This window comes from Alexandromys fortis, unplaced genomic scaffold, assembly GCF_014885135.2.
Source record: "Alexandromys fortis isolate MF-2015 unplaced genomic scaffold, M_Fortis_MF-2015_v1.1 scaffold_55, whole genome shotgun sequence".
Taxonomy (NCBI): Eukaryota; Metazoa; Chordata; class Mammalia; order Rodentia; family Cricetidae; genus Alexandromys; species Alexandromys fortis.
Genome location: NW_026067936.1, coordinates 9,660,435 through 9,677,043, shown reverse-complemented (window position 1 = coordinate 9,677,043; position 16,609 = coordinate 9,660,435). Strand labels below are relative to the sequence as shown.

Below are 16,609 nucleotides of genomic sequence, written 5' to 3'. Positions count from 1 at the left end.
TGCTCATAGGTTTGTGGATTAAAGTCAGGGTCTTCTATACGGTTCCATTGGTCGACTTCTCTGTTTTTATGCCAATACCAAGCTGTTTTTAATACTGTAGCTCTGTAATAGAGTTTGAAGTCCGGGATGGTAATGCCTCCAGACGTTCCTTTATTGTATAAGATTGTTTTGGCTATCCTGGGTTTTTTATTTTTCCATATAAAGTTGATTATCCTGCTGTAGTCTTTAAGTGTTCCAAGAGTTAGTGTTTGTGGTACCAGATTTTTAGCAATGCCAGTGGTTAATTTTACATAAACAGGACTCATCTGTTTATGAGAGAAAAGTACATCTATCAAAGAATTAGAAATACTAAAATTATCAGCCCTGTCTCCTAATGTCTGTATTATTTTTATGTGAGGTGTATTATATTACAATGCTTATTTGAAAAAAAAAATTGTTTTTAAACCTGTAGGCAAAATTGATCTCTTCATATAAGAAACTGAAAGATGTGTAGTGCCTGCTGTCTCAGAGCTGTGCGGACACAGTGCGTTGTGACTGATAGGAACCATATTGTTATCTTTGAAAAGAAGATTGCTTCCCTGCAGTCCTTGCTCTTATCAGGGAGCTTTGCCCTTTGAATGCATCAGCCTACTAAGGCCCAGAGTTGGTGAGATGCCTGTTTGGGAATTGTCAGACCCCTGCGTCTTGTGACAAGTTTAATCCTAAGGAACTGCAGGCCAGTGTAGAAGTCCACTATTTTTCTAGTGCTGTAAGAACTGTCTTTGACCTCGTTGAGCAATGGGGTAAACTAAAGTAGAAATGAATGTAGTAGTTGTGATTTAGGAATTGAAGACATGAAGGAGGATTAGTTAGAGAACTATTGTATAAAGGTAGTGGGAGGAAAAAGTACATAAATGTAAAAGAACAAAAAGAATTTCAAGTAGAGAGAAGACATTAAATGGACCACATGGCGGTAGAACTTGGAATTTGATGAGTTGGTTTAATTTCTTAGATTTTTAAAAAAGATGTGAATTGACCACTTCTTACAAAGTTAAATATATATCTAAAATGCAACCCAGCAATCAGCCTTACTAGATGTTTGCCAAAAAGAAATGAAATTTTATGCCCATGCAAAATGGTTTCCATAGATGTTCATAATAGTGTCATTTATAACCGCCAAAACCTCCAACCCCGGATTTCTGTCAGCTAGAGAAAGGATAATCAAGCTGAAGTATGTCTATGTAATGATATTGCTTAACAATTAAAAAAAGGAAAACCCTAATCTGTCTATACAGATTTCAAAAGCATTTACACTGAGTTAAAAAAAAAAAACTAGACTCAAAAGTTTATGTGTTCAGCAGTTCTAGTTAGATGACATTCTGGGAATTAAAAGTAGAAGGACATTGGGGGACTGAGCTAGAAGTTAGGGCTTGAATATATTCGGGTCATTAGATTCAGTCTCCAACAGTGGAAAAAATGGAGAAATGTCAAGTAAACAAACAGAAACATTGGGGACAGAAATTTAGACCCATGGTTGCCATGAAATGAGGCTTCACAAAAGCATGAGGAATTGGGGGGGGGATTACAACAGAAGTAATCTCTGTCTTTAGTGTAGTATCTTAGAAAATTTGAGTGGTTAAGGGCACTTGCTGTTCTTATAAAAGATTGGATTTAGCTTCCCAACACACACACTGGAAACTCAACTGCCTGTAACTCTAGCACCAGAAAAGTCCAACACCTACTTCTCACTTCTGCCAGCACATTCTTACACATGTACACACATGCATGATGCACTAAGTAAAAATTTTAAAAATATTTTAAAAGCATGAATGTATCTGCATAGTGGTACACTTCTTTAATCCCAGCACTCAGGTGACAGAAGCAGGCTGTTAGCCTACATAGTAAGGCCTTCCTCCCTCTGAAAAAATATGAATGTAACTGGGTAAAATGTACATCACTACATAATATGAAAAGACAGTTGTACCATCTTACAGAACATCCCTGTAGCATTCATAGTTGTCAGTGAAATGTACTAGTTATGTGCACCCATCTCAGACTTTAAGAGGGAGTGTGAATTGGTAGGTATAGAAAGGGGCTAGGGTAGTTCATGTCTTTAATCCCAGCATCTGGGAAGCAGAGGCAGGTAGATCTCTGTGAGTTCAAGACTAGCCTGCTCTATAAAGGGAGTTCCAGGCCAGCCACAGTGAGCCGCTGTCCCCCCAAACAAAAGCAGCTCCCCAAAAGAAGTTCTATAGCCCCATCTGCTGGTGCACATTTACATTTGTAATCCCGTTGTTGGGAGTCAGGGTGGGAAATTATCAGCACAAGTTCAAGACCAGCCTATGTCAACATTTTGAGCCCAGGGAGGGAAATGAAGGAAGGAATGAAGGAAGTTAGGTAGGGAGGGAGGGAGGGATGGAGGGAGGGAGGGAGGAGGTTGGTGGGGGGGTTGGTCGGGTGGGAGTGAGGGATGGATGGAGTGTGTTAGGGAGTGTGTTAGTGTTTTAAAAAAAAGTCGATGTAGCCAAAACTATTGCCAAGTGGATCAAATGTGCAATTTACTTTTCTAAACTATGTTTTTTAAGTGCAAACATTATAATTATATTTTTATTTAATTATGGAGTCCCTCAGCTGCCATCGGATAGGTATTTGATGTTTTAGAAATAGTGGGCAGTCTGAGCTCCCAGGTTCTATTATGCATTATAATGTGCCCTGTTTAGAATGAGAATTTGTTCCTTCCTTTCTTTCCTTGTCATCTTCTTAATGTTTCCAAGAGTTCTTCCTCTGCAGAGTGTTCTAAAAGGTCATTTTCTCTTAAATTACGATGTACTTTGTAGACAGTTCACTGATTAACAGCTTCCTAGGGGAAAACATCCCTGGGCATTGGTATCCAACTTTAAAGAATATATATCTCACAATACCACCCCCTTTTCATCAGTGTGTATTTACATCACCAATTATAATATAGTTGTCCCCTCAGATGCTTGAAGGATCGGTTCCAGCTCAGTGTTCCCCTGTATTTCATGGGGATGAAACATTTGTTCAAAAGTCATCCTAGGGAAAGAAAAGCTTAGAGTTTTGACTGCAAGATTTTAAGAGTAAGGCTAAAAGGGGGCTTCTCAGTTATCAGAGCACCCTGGAGTTGCAATACAAGTTTTCAGCTCTCATATGTATTGTCTGCACTGTTTGTGTGACAGGCACTTGCTTCCTATGCCTGCACACTACTGAAATAACAATGGTATGACTGAGCAGCAGAAGGTTTTGGTTTTGTCCAATTTTAACTATTTTAATATAAGTAACCACATGAGCGCATTGATTATGATATTGGTCAGCCTACCTAGATTGTATTAAGTACAATTGATATTTAATGCTGACTGCTGTTAGCTATTGAAGGTTAACTCTAGCTAGTTAATGTTAGCTTTTAGGAGATAATTGAAGTAAAGGATCGCCACCTGAAAAAATACTCTTCTCAGCCTCAGGTGTTCTGTTTGGAAAAAATTGTGGAGTGTTTCGTTTGATTGCAACCTTAGATTTAGCTGATGGTATTGCCAACTTTGAAGCCACATCAGAGGAGACAGGAAGATTTGATAGCACTCAAGAATAGAAACAAGGCATTAAAAACTTAAGACCTTTGAAGTTTTCCCCTTGTTGTCTCAGAAATATTCATGAAAGATTTTAGAATGAAAACAATAGGTTAATTATTGCTAAGACCCTGTTTTCTATATAGTAGAGTATCAGTCTGTTGGAAAATTGGTTTGCCTGAGGATCAAGCTTTAGTGACTTGAGAATAGATTGTTTCCTGGTCTTGTAGCTAAACTCTTTCTGCAGCCACTTAACTAGTTCTGAATCTTCAAACCAAGACATAATGAAATACATCACTTCGACTAATACTTTATTACCCAAATAGGCTGTGGGTTTGGCTCAAAGAATCACTTTCTTGTATTTGTTGGTATCTCAGTGCAAAGATTTCTTTATCAACTTACCAATTCATGGTCTTGTTCTGCACTCTCCAGGAGTATCAGAATTGTCAGCTCAGGGTGCTGCTGTGCACTAGTAATGCAAGTCCATTAACTTGGTAATAGAGACTGAAGTCTTTACAAAGCTCTTCCCTTGAGATTTCTAATAAGTTCAAGAATTAAAGCTTGCAGTGGAAATGTGAAATGCATCGATTACTTGAAGAGATGCAGAAGAATTTTCTTCGTTTCTCTTCCTGTGGCTCAATGGTCCATGTTTATAAACTCAATGCTTCAAAGTCATTCTGATGGGAAATTTTGGTTTGTTATATTATTTAAAGTTACTAATTCTTTGGTTTGTAGAATGTTCTTACTGATTTAGTTTCTTTCCTCTAATGTAATCCTGTCTTCCAAAGCTCCCATTTGGTACTTCTGTGTCTATACATTAGCCTGGTTCCAGAGCCTGGTAGACTGCTGGGTAGTAGTGAAACTAGACACTCAGTTTGACTGTTTTAGGGCCAGTTCATTAACTAAGAAAATGATGGCCACTGGGCATCATAGTACGTGCCTGTAATCCTAGCACTCAGGAGGCTGAGGCAAAGGGACTGCTTGCTGTGAGCTCAAGGCCAACCTAGGCTACACAGGCAGGGCCAGCCCTGTGTCTGGGGAAGATGTCAACTTGTTAGGTCTGTTCTGGGGCCTTCAGGGTAGGGTGAGATAGCACAGAGGGCTGTCCAGTTACAGTCTTTGCATTTCGTGTATAAAGTGAGCCATCACTGCTGGGCACACTCTGTGTAGTGGGAAAGAAGGTCAGAGTTCCTTTTCAGTTTCTTACTACTTTCAAAATCTGTGATTCTCTGATCACAAACTTTCCCTGTTACTCCATTTCTAACAAAACAAAATGGCTCATTTCTACAATGCATTCTGCTTTGATCCTGCTAGTTACTGGAAGTAAAGGCCCCTCACAGTGTTGAAACTGACGTAAATCAATAATCATGACTTCCATATATTTCTTCAAAAGAAAAATTTGCCTGTATACCAAGAGAAAGAGAAGTTATTTCTAACTACCTTAGAGAAATATGAAGTTTTATTTATAACCTTCATTCTGATAACATTTATAAAACATTAATTTGTGTATCTGTGTGGGCACATTTTACATGTGTCAATAGTTGATACTAATGACTATTTAAACATGAAACAATTATTGTTCCTACTTGTTTTCATCCAGCTTTATTCTAATGAAAAAGTGGTATTTGAAGTTTCCTATTTTCCTCATCCAGGCTGCTCTGTCTTCATTTTCTCTCTAGCTCATTTATTGCTGCTTTTGCTGGGTGTTATTAAGGAATACAAATGCTCCACAGAGCACCATGGTCTCAGCTAAAGTGAAACACATCTGGTGGTTTGGCTGCTAGGAAGCAACTCGGGTTTGCTGTCAGTGTACAAAGGACTCTTAATTCATTGTGCTACTTTTTCCTGCAAGGCAGGGTGTGAGAAATGACTTCAGCTGTTGACTGATTGTGGTCCTTGGGCACCAGATAGTGGATGCTGGAATGTATTGCAGAAAAGCCGATTATAGCGCTAGGATTTAACAGGAACAGTAGAGTCATCTGAATGCATACGTACATATTTCTTTTGGAAGTATTGCCTTATTATCCGCCTATTCAGAAAGGAATAACATTATTGCAAAAATATGCTTTTTGGTGACAATAGCAAGCTGTGTATGATTAGGACTTTGTACAGGTAGAACGATTGGAACTTTGAGAAGCCTGCATCCTTTGCAGTTTTGTTACTTAGCTTATTGGAATTATATTTCACCATGGCTTAAATTTCAGTAGTCACTTGCAGTTCACAGTGTAAATATCCACAATCTAGAATGTCTGCTGTCAGCACCTAATACCTCATCCCCATGTCCTGGCTGCCTTTCTTCCCAATAAAAGTTTACTGGAGTAAAGTTTGGAAATATTTTATGTGGTCATTAAACTTGAAGGTACTTAAATACAATATATTTTGCATTCTTCCTGTTAAAACATTTCTACATTTTCTCAGCAAGTTCAAGCATAGTCCCTCCATGGCCCTTTGATTTAGTCTGCCTCATTGTCCTGATGCTCTTAGCTTGTCTAGGAAGAGCCAGCATGTCCCTTCCTCTCCCAGGCCTTTCCTTCTGTCCCACAGTCATCACCTAAAAGCTGCTTGTTTCTTTCTCCCAAAATACCTCCTTAACCCACTGTTAGCCTGTTAGTAATCCTATTTAAACTAGCCAATAAGCCCCTAATAGTATTTCACAGATTTCCCCACAATCTACTGCAATCATTTGCTTACCTCTCTCTTCTTTAATAGGATAATATTTCTTGAAGTCAGAGATAGCAGTGCTGCCTTTGAGTATACAAAAGGCTTCTATAGCTATATTCACTCATTTGCATTATTAGATTGTAATTATCCAGCCTTTTTATTTTAAATTTGACTTTGTAATATCATATTCCTAGTATGTTAAACTTCCATATTGCTAAAAAAATGTTTAATAAAGGGAAGTCTTTAGCTTTGAGCCTTTTTGGCCAGAAGATACAATTTTACTTTTGTGCAGTTCATTTTTAATTTATAAGAAATTGGAAAAAATAATTCTGTGATTCTGAAATTGTTCAGTTTACCACATGGAACTGGGGGATACATAGATCTGACTTCATTGGTATAAGATTCCCTTAATAACTTTTCTATTTGAAAACGTGGTTATAGTTTCTAGATTTTAGCCTAGTTCTAATCCAAGAGACAAGACAAAGAAAAGGCTGTATAGTATTTATTAATAGTGGAATATAGGATTTAAACAGCTGCTGGTATTGGTATCTTTGTAGTGTTTTCTTTGAAATAACTCAGTTTTATAGTGAAATGCAAAGAAAACATAAAGAAAGGTATGACCGCAAATAAGTATTTTAAAATAAGGTTATTGTTTAACTTTTATTTAAAGTTTTCTTTTGTTAATGTATACCTGATTTTTTTCACAGATGATATGTTAAAATAATTTGTATAATTATTTCTTTAATGATATTCCCAACTGCCTTATATCTGAATCATAATCCTAGCTATTTAATAAAAACAAACAAAACACTGTGTTGTTATTATTAAGGTTCTTTGCCCTTCAGTTGAGCTCACAAAAGAAACTTGTTGGATCTTGAGTACGCTAAGGAATCTGCTATAAAGATTTGTAATTTCTATTTTCACTGATATATTTTTTAAAAGTCTATTGTGAAAAATAGAGTAAAATTACCCATGTCATAGTTATTGGTTACCTGCTCATTTCCTGAGATGCCTACTTAATAAGATTTACTACTGGTAAAATTTGGTATACCAAGTATAAAGGTTAATGCAGGTTAGGTTATTGTTGCCAGTTAAAGAATGTGCTCTCTGTTTTTGTTTTGGAGCACTGCCTCCAAGAGGCTCATAACATTTGGTACGTAGTTCACGTATTTCTAGTCTACAGACCTTCCCTATCGGGCGAGAAAGGATTCATGGTTCTGATATTTACATTTCTTTCTTTCTTTTTTCTTTTTTTTTTTCCCCTGCTATAAAGCGCAGTGATGGTAGTTAATTAAAAACAAAAACTAAAAAACTTTCCTTGCCATTACAAATAAAACTGACGGGTTTTTGAAGGCTAGTAATTTGTACCTTTAAAGAGCCACATTATTTTGCTTTTGTCTCAGAATGTATTATGCTTTACAAGTATACTGTGACAGCCTGAATACAAACGGGGGGAGGGAGGGAGGGACATTGTCTTGAGCTGGCATGCTGTTATCAGAGGGAATGTGTTCCTAGACGCGAGATTTAGCATTCATTGGTTGTCTGAAGAAAGCTATTTCATCTGAGGATTGGACAAGAAGCTGCGTCAATTTGCTGCCCGTCTCCAAGGCACTGGTGATGCTGCCTTCACAAGCTGGCTAACGTCACGGCTCCATCACCCAGCGGGGTGTGGACTCTCTTTTTCTGTTCTTCTCTATTTAATTCTCTATTTGCTGCCTACTGCATTTCTTAATCTGTCTTCTGCCAAATGCTAACAGCATGATATTTTGCAATCATCTAGGTGAATACAAAAAAGACGAACTCCTAGAAGCTGCTAGGTAAGTGATTCCATTCATTTTAAGTGAGTATAATGCATTTAAGGGAGAAAAGGGGGAGGGCAGGTGTAGGAGTGTAAAGATTTATAACCTGTTCTTGTCTTGCTTGGGTTTTAAGGGATGGTGTGGATAAGATCTACTAAGTCTTTGTGCACTTTATTACATTGTTAGTGGGCATAATGACAGAATCCTTCACTATGCTGAGTATTGTAAGGCTGATTTTATTTGGAACCTATCTTGAGGGTACTACCTGCAAACGTTTCAGAAGATATTCTCGGGGTGTTTATATGCCTATGGCTTTCTTGTGCTTTGAAGATTTTTTTTTCCTGACTAAGCTTGAAGGAGAGACGTAAAGTAAACATTCAAACCCTCAGCTATTTTGTTGGTGGTGGCGGTAGTAATGGTCATTTATGATTTAATTTATTACCTCTCTATAGAATTTGTATTTTTAAACTCTAGAGTTTTAGATTTTTTTCACAATAAAGTTTGTTTGTAATTAAAATGACTCTGTAGATAAATTTTTAAATATAGAAAGCTACATTATTCAAGATAGCATACCATCACATAATTAACAGGAATTATGTTAACTGAAATAAATATTGTAAGGCATGCATTGTGGTCCATATTTTAAAAATAAAACAAAATCCTTGCTGTTTTCCACTCTTAATGAAAGCATCCATAAATATTCATAAGAAGCCCAGTGAAGTTGACTTACTACCTTTTTATAGGAGTGGTAATGAAGAAAAACTAATGGCTTTACTGACGCCTCTAAATGTGAATTGCCATGCAAGTGATGGGCGAAAGGTAAGTTGTTTCAAATGCTTCCAGTAATTTCTTGCTTTACAATGAAATTTTGTTCCGAATGGTCTGTGTCTGTGTTTATACGTACACATTTGTAAGCTGTTTTTCCTGGCATCTTTGCACTGTGGAGTGAAATGCTGTTCTCTTACCGGGGGTTGTGACAGGCTCATGGAGCTACTAGCTAGGGAAGCGTGGAGCTTCAGGAAGCTTTCCTCTGAACTGGCAGACACTGAAAGTTGTTTGTTACATGAGCTGTTTGCACACAGTGCTTTCAGCAAATAAAATTCACCGTGTGTCCTGTGTGCCATGATGGAAATGATGTTTATCTTTGTTAGGCTGCATGCATTTGTTATTTATTTGGTAGATTTGTCTGCTAGATATCAGCACTTCTTCCATTAAAGGTGAGAAACTGCTAATGATTTTTTAGATCTCCATATCAGTTCTGCCCTTTTTTTTACAATTGTGGAATATTGTAAGAAAATAGACTAAAAGAGAAATAATCTCCATAAAGATACACTTGTCGTAGCTGTTAGGTAATGTATAAAATGCGCAGCTAGCAGCCTCACTCTGTTCTGCACTCATGCTGCATATAGAATGAAGTGTGATGTGTTTCAGACTGTGGAAATGACTGCGAAGTTTGCAGTGATTTACCTGGTAGACTGAAAGAACCCCAGATCCCTCTCTACTGCACTGAGTACTCTTCCTCACTCTGGGAAGGTGATTTTTAAGGGCTAACTGCTCTCTCTCTCTTTTCTTTTCTTTTTTTTTTTCTTTCTTTCTTTTTTTTTTCTTTTCTTTTTTTTTTTTTTTTTTTTGGTNTTTTTTTTTTTTTTTTTTTTTTTTTTTTTTTTTTTTTGGTTTTGGGATTTTAACCCCATGAGTACTTTGAGCTGCATATTTTATTTGGATCATCTCAGTAGGTAGAATTACTTCTCTTACTGTATGAGTGGAAGCTTTCTCTTCTGTAGCAAGTGCAACTGTGGCTTCCTTGAGCTCCTTGAGTTCTCCATAACCATTTTAGTACCGGGACATTGATGGGCAATTAACTATACAGCAGGAGATGAAGTGGCCATCCTATCCCAGTTTTATCCCCAGTCCTCAGCCCTTACACTGGATAGCCCCATTTCTTCTCTATTGTGGGTATACACTCACTTCCTTAGAACTGGAACCAGTGCACTTTTCCAGTTCCATGGCTTTCTCTGCATTAGCCATATGGTTTTGCTGTAGACTTCCATTCCGCTTATGCTTACATGTCTGGCTCCTACTGTTCTGTGTCTTTTGTATTTTGCACAGAATCAGGCTTGGTATCTAGCAGCAGCTTTAGAGTTATTAGTTTGATTCTCTGACAAACCCCGAATGAGAAAATCGTCTCTTCCCCTGCCTTTTCGAAAATTAAATCTATAGGATGTGAGTGAGAGATTGTATGTTTTCTGTTAGTCTTACTTTATATTCTGTTGATTTCCAGATAGCTACAACATGAGGAGGAACTATATTATTTTCATATATAAGACATTTTTAGGAACATACCTGAGCTGTCATAATGAAGGATTTCTACTTAAATAATACAGTAATATTCTAAAATAATACACACATGCTTATAGATTATCAGGGTTTCTTTTTTCGATTTAAATCAGGTAACAAGAAAAATAGGTATTTATTAGGGCTTATTGCATATAACATATGTTAATATGTTGGAAGGAATCATTCAAACTTGTCATCTGTATGCAGATCACAAATAGAATTGCATACATTGCTGGTAATGTTTATGTCTAGATTTTTATGCTCATTTGTGGCGCGGAGTGGTTCTTACTAACTAGCATGCACCAGTTCTGTTAAGACACAAGCGTGTTCTCTGTGCTGGTGGGGACTGGTGTCATCCTCTAGTTATGACAGTGTTGTTTGCTTTCTTGCAGTAGATATCAAGAAAACATAGGAGCCAATCCAGGCTGATAAAGTACAAATTTCTCAGATATTTGGTATATTTTCTAAGACATTCTCATATGTTTACTAGAATGAGGGAACTTGGTTTTGCGTTATAAAAAGATAAAAGGTTCCTTTTTCTGTGCTACGGTATGGCTTTTATATTACAGCAGATCATAGAACCAAATCCTGTTTGTAGAGGCTTTCCAAAAGACTGCTAATGCTGAACTAGTTTCTGTCTTGGTTTTACTACACTTCTTGGTTTTGTATGTTTCGAAGGCCCATGGAAATGTAAATTCACAAATAGTTTTAGAAAGAAATGCTCCTTAAACAGTCACTGTGGGTGGAGAATTGCTTAGAGATGTGTAGTGGGTGAGATTTAGTATTCTTAATGCTGTATGTGAGGTTTTCACTGTCTTGTATTTCATTGCTGTGACTTGATGCCGATCTAGTTAAGTAATTTGAGTGGTTAATATTTTGATTTCTCCCCTTGTCTGTCTGTCTAGCCTCTAGAGTTGGGAAAATTCTGACACACAGTAAGGCTCTTTCTGCTTTATCTTGTACTTTGCTTTCATTTTTACCAAAAGACAAAACCACATACATTTAAAGTTACACGCTATGATATATGCCTGTTCTGTCAGCAACTTGGGGAAGCTGAAGCAGGGAGATCGAAAATTAGCAGTTACAGCCTGGACTTCATAATGAAATCCTGTCTCAAAAAATGAAGAAAAGAATTTTATAAGACAGAAAAGAGCACAGTAAAGTAATAATAGAATAGCAAATGGATTGGTGATTTCAAAGTAATTTTAAAAACTTTTATTGATTCTTTGTGCATTTCACATAATGCATCCAACCCCACTATCTTGTCCCCTCGAATCCACCCTCTTGCAATCTCCTCCCAAAACAAAATTTAAAAGAAAAATCAAACAGAACAAGAAAAAAGAATTTTGTTGTGGAAACTGTAGTGTAAGCCCATTGTCTCATCGTTATTCTAGGACTGACCTGAAACTACAGACTAGCTTGTGACAGAGATCTGCCTGCCTCTGCCTCTCTAATGCTGGGATTGAAGGTGTGTGCTATCAAACCTCACTTTTTTTTTTTTAAGTTGAGACAAAGAGGGCTGCCTAGTCATGCTGTGTTGAGCCACCCTGTAGAGAATTTGACTGATGTTCTTGTAGTAGTAGTTTCTTGTCCACCACAAAACCACAAATACCATACAAAGACTTTTTATTAATTATGAAAGCTGCTCAGCCTTAGTTTAGGCTAGTCCCACTAGCTGTTATAACTTAAATTAGCCCATTTATACCAATCTATGGTCTATTGTGTGACTTATTACCTCATCTCTCTGTCATTACCCATGCTGCTTCCTCCACATCTGGCTGGCAACTTAGCCTTCTTCCCAGAATAGCCTTCTCTCTGTCCAGAAGTCCTGCCTATACCTTCTGCCTTGTTATTGGCCATTCATCTTTTTATTACACAAATCACAGCAATACATTTACACACAGTGAACAAATATCCCACATTTCCCCCTTTTTGTCTAAATAAAGGGAAAGGTTTTAACTCTAATAGTACAATTATATAAATAAGAACAATTATGTAGTAAGAATTAACATTTACAATGTCCATTCCATTTGTATTTGTCAAATTTGGAAAAATTTCTCCATCATCTATCTTATCTTGATGAGTCCCAAGTTTATACCTAAACCATTTTCTATGGTAACTTGTAGTACCATCCTAAAAATACCTTTTTAGACCTAGAAATATCTTCTTAGATAAATAACTTAAGATTTTATGTTCTCAACCTATAAACTTTACATATTTTTGTAAGTTTTTTCTTTATTTGGTAACAAGAAAAACTTTATAACTATCTAGTCTTCAATCCCCATCAGAGACCCAAAAAGGATAAAGTATTACCTGAGTAAACAGGAAGTGCAGAGCAAACAACTTCTAAAACTATTGAAATGACAGGCAGCTGGTTGCCTGGACAGTCACCCAAGGTTCCGCTACAACACTGGGGCATCCATCTTTGGCCTACAGGCCTAGAATATCTGACAGACTTTTGTGAAGCAAAAAATTTTTGAAGGACTGTCCTACCTTGTCTTTGTAAAGTTCGGCACTCACCTTCTTTTGTGTCCTGCTTATCCAGTTTGGACAGAATATTATCATCAGTCAGGGTAAGGGCAGTTTATTGCCCAGTGGCTAACTTTGCCACAATAAAAACAAACTCTATGTGCCCAGCATTCTTTTTTGAAGTAAATTGGCACTGCCAGGAGCAGACATGTCTTACTGTCATGAAAAGTCTTAGAATATTAAAACATCTTAAGTGCTATATTCTGAGGTCTCTGAAGTGTTTGAAGACTTTCTGTCTATCTAAAATATATCTGTTTGACCTTGAAAATATACAGATTGTTAGATAACTGACTACTAACCTGTATTTCTTTATTATCCTCAATAATAAAGGACTAAACCTTTACATTACATTTTTAAATGAGCAGCATAGGTACAATACCTAAACAAAAGTAGAAAGATATACAGTATAGCAAAATAACCTTAAATTTGTATCAGTATACAAAACTTTATATTAAGCTGGGTGGTGGTGGTGCACACCTTTAATTAATCCCAGCACTCAGGAGGCAGAGGCAGGCAGATATCTGTGAGTTCAAGGCCAGCCTGGTCTATAAGAGCTAGTTCCAGGACAGGCTTCAAAGCTACAGAGAAAACCTGTCTCAAAAACAAACAAACAAACATAAAAACCCATACTAATATAAAATATTTTAGACTTATAGTTGTTTTGATTTTAAAAGTAGATTCAATAACCTACTCTTTATCTTATCATTTTATATCCCTCTTTTTCTTTTCAGAACGAGATCGCTGAATTCAATCTTCTTTGTTTAGTTTCCTTTTTGACTATGACCAATACCAACTTGCAACTAATCCACCTAAACAATGACAAACATCCAAAATTCTCTGAACAACATAAAAACCACCCACCCTAGCTCTTGGGAATGTTGACATTGTGTTTTCAACTGCTTCCTGTTGTCTTGGTGAGGGCATCTCTAAGGGACCCTGAAAAAACTGAAATAATGGTCAAGTCCTGGGAGAGCTACCTGTATTGCTTGTTGTCTAGTCTCTATATAATGGAAAAGTGTTGGGCTTCTCTGAAGTCCTGGCTGGAGTAGTCTGTGAGGCTTGACCATCTCAGCTAGCAGCTTTGAAGTTGTTCTGAATGCAGAATTATAAGGAAACTACAATAGAGGCACTCTGAGAGGCTGGATCACCTGGGTCACTCTCTTCATTGGTGTCTGTTTTCTTTCTTTTTTTTTTCTGAAAACATGCAAACTTTTGAACGTATATGTATGAATATCACGAGTATGGAATGTGTAGTCTGCACAAGTCAGGTAAAGATGATTTTTTTTTGTTTTATGTTTGAGCAGGTAAAAGGTATCTGTTAACTTTAGAAGTTTATTTGAACTGTATACCCAAACCTCTGTCCATGCCCAGTGAAAGGATGACATGTAATAATAAGTCATGAGGACTCTCTTTAGCCAACAAATTTGTCATGTCTCATCCAGTCTCAGAGATGTTCGCATAGTAGAGGGACCAGGATAAAACTCACCGGTCCTGTAGTCAAGATTATTAGGAGGTGCCCCCCAGTCATATCTGATCTTCATTAATTTGGGGTGCAAACGTGTTTGACTGCAATGAGAGTCCTCCTGGCTGCATTCTCACCAGTTGCTCACATCAGCTAAAAGCAGTCTCTTACCTCTTCTTAGGACATAAGTCCCTTCACAGATCCCTACCCTAGACTTCAGTGAAACCTTATTACTTCCTGTCACTTTAGGAGTGGCCTTCAACACAGGCATTTAAAGAGGTTACAGGTAGTCAACATGACCTGGTTTTTAACATCTGTGCCCATTTTATCATGAAGAATTTAATTTTTCAAAAAGGCTTCTACCTTTTTTGCATGAATATTCATATCCTCAATCTTTTATATTAAAATTTTAATGACAAATTTCTAAAAGTATAGAAAATATTTATGATAAACAATTTATTTGTTTGCTTTTTTTTTGTTTTTTTTTTTTTTTTGTTCGGCACAGTTTCTCTGTGTAGCTTTAGAGCCTATCCTAGAGCTCACTCTGTAGACCAAGGTGGCCTTAAACTCACAGAGATCCACGTGCCTCTGCCCCCGGAGTGCTGGGGTTAAAGGCGTCCACTACCACTACCTGGCCAATACTCCTTTTTAAAGGATGTTTTCAATGTGTTTCTGTTCTAAGATTGGCATTGGTAATAAGACTCAAAACTATAAATAACAAGTATAAAGAGTTGAAATACTGAATATTGAAGTAATACTGAAAGCAGACTTATTCTAAATGTATTTTCCTTTTGTAACTCTGACTTAATTTTTGTATTGCAGCTACTAATACACTAATACTAATACACTATTCTAAAAACACCAGAGGAAATAAACTGCCTTTACGTGGGGTTCAGTGTCTGCTGGCCATGGTGATGAGAAGGCTGTAATTAAGGACAGCTGGGGGCCTCTACCTTTGATGCTGCTGCAGTGACCATGTGAATAGGTCCCAGAATAGCACAGACATCAAATCACAACAGAAGGAACCTTGAGGTGGCAGCATATCTCCACTATCCTGGAGGCTTTTTACATCTTCACAGCAGCTCAAGGAAGCACCCAATTTCCTGGCATCCACTTACCATGACTTGCACTGCTGGTGCAAAGGAAGTCGTCCCTCTGTGTCCTCACAGGTCACCAGTAATTACAATTTGAATTTGTCTTTTTAAATTTGTTGTCTGTCTATTGTAAATTATCTAGAGCCTTTTGTGAGATTTATTTTTATTCTTATTTATGTATATATGTGTACCTTGTATGTGCAGGTACTTGTGGAGGCCAGAAGAGGGAATTGGATCCTCAGGAGCTGGGCCTGGGGATTAATTAAATTAAAGGATATTAATTAATTGATAATTAATTAAAGGAAATTCTGGGCCACCCGATGTGGTGCTGGGAACTGAACTAGGGTCCTGGAAGAGCAACAAGCACTCTTCACTGTGCAGCCTCCCTCACCCCTGTTGCTTAAAATGTTTTCTGTTTAGGTCTGAATACCTAAGATTGCAAACATTAATTGCAAAAGGAAATTGACAGCCAAGGCTATGTCTCGTCAGCACTTGTCTAGCTTGGGTAACACCATGAGTTCAGTTCCTAGCACCACATGGAAAGGGGGAAAGGTTGAACCTACCCCACTCAAATGTGAAGTAAGAGTAGAAAGATATTTATAGGAGCTAGATAGTATGAAGATTTTTCTCTTTAAAACACAAAATACCAAGTTGGCCTGGCTTGCCAACTGTTTCTCACTAGACCCGAAGAGCTAGAGCTGTGCCTTGAGAATGCTTAAGCGTATCGTTTTTTTTCCTCCCACACACCCTGTAAGAAGATGCTAAAAGCTTTCCATTCATGTACTGGACTTCTTTGGCTGATTCTGGACTGAGGTTAAAAAGAGAAACTCAAATTGGTTGCTGGCTGAAGAATCTCCTTGGGATTTCTACAACAGTGATGTTGAGTTCAAATTGAATTAAGTTGGCATTTAGAGCTCTATTGTCCCAGGGGTTCTCTACTCATTTATTTTATCTTTATCTTTGTAAAACATATAAAACACAGTCTTTATAGTTTCACTTTAAAAATACTTGTAAAATTACTTTTCTGACATTGCTGGGGTTTGAATCTAGTGCCCTCTTCATACTAGGCAAAGTGCTCTACCCCAGACACAGCCACAGCTCTCTTTTTATTTTGAGATGGGGTCTAAGTTACTTAGGCTGGCCTTGAACTTGCAATCTTCCTGCCTC

General features: G+C 37.4%; 1 protein-coding gene across 1 annotated transcript in view; it reads left to right on the top strand.

Moving 5' to 3' along the window:
* Tnks (tankyrase) overlaps nucleotides 1-16,609 on the top strand; it is a 153,438-nt gene that overhangs the window by 80,487 nt on the left and 56,342 nt on the right. The window contains exons 4-5 of the mRNA XM_050146701.1: nucleotides 8,002-8,038; nucleotides 8,764-8,839. Of these exons, the coding sequence (XP_050002658.1) occupies nucleotides 8,002-8,038; nucleotides 8,764-8,839 (113 nt within the window). The remainder of the gene's footprint in view (nucleotides 1-8,001; nucleotides 8,039-8,763; nucleotides 8,840-16,609) is intronic.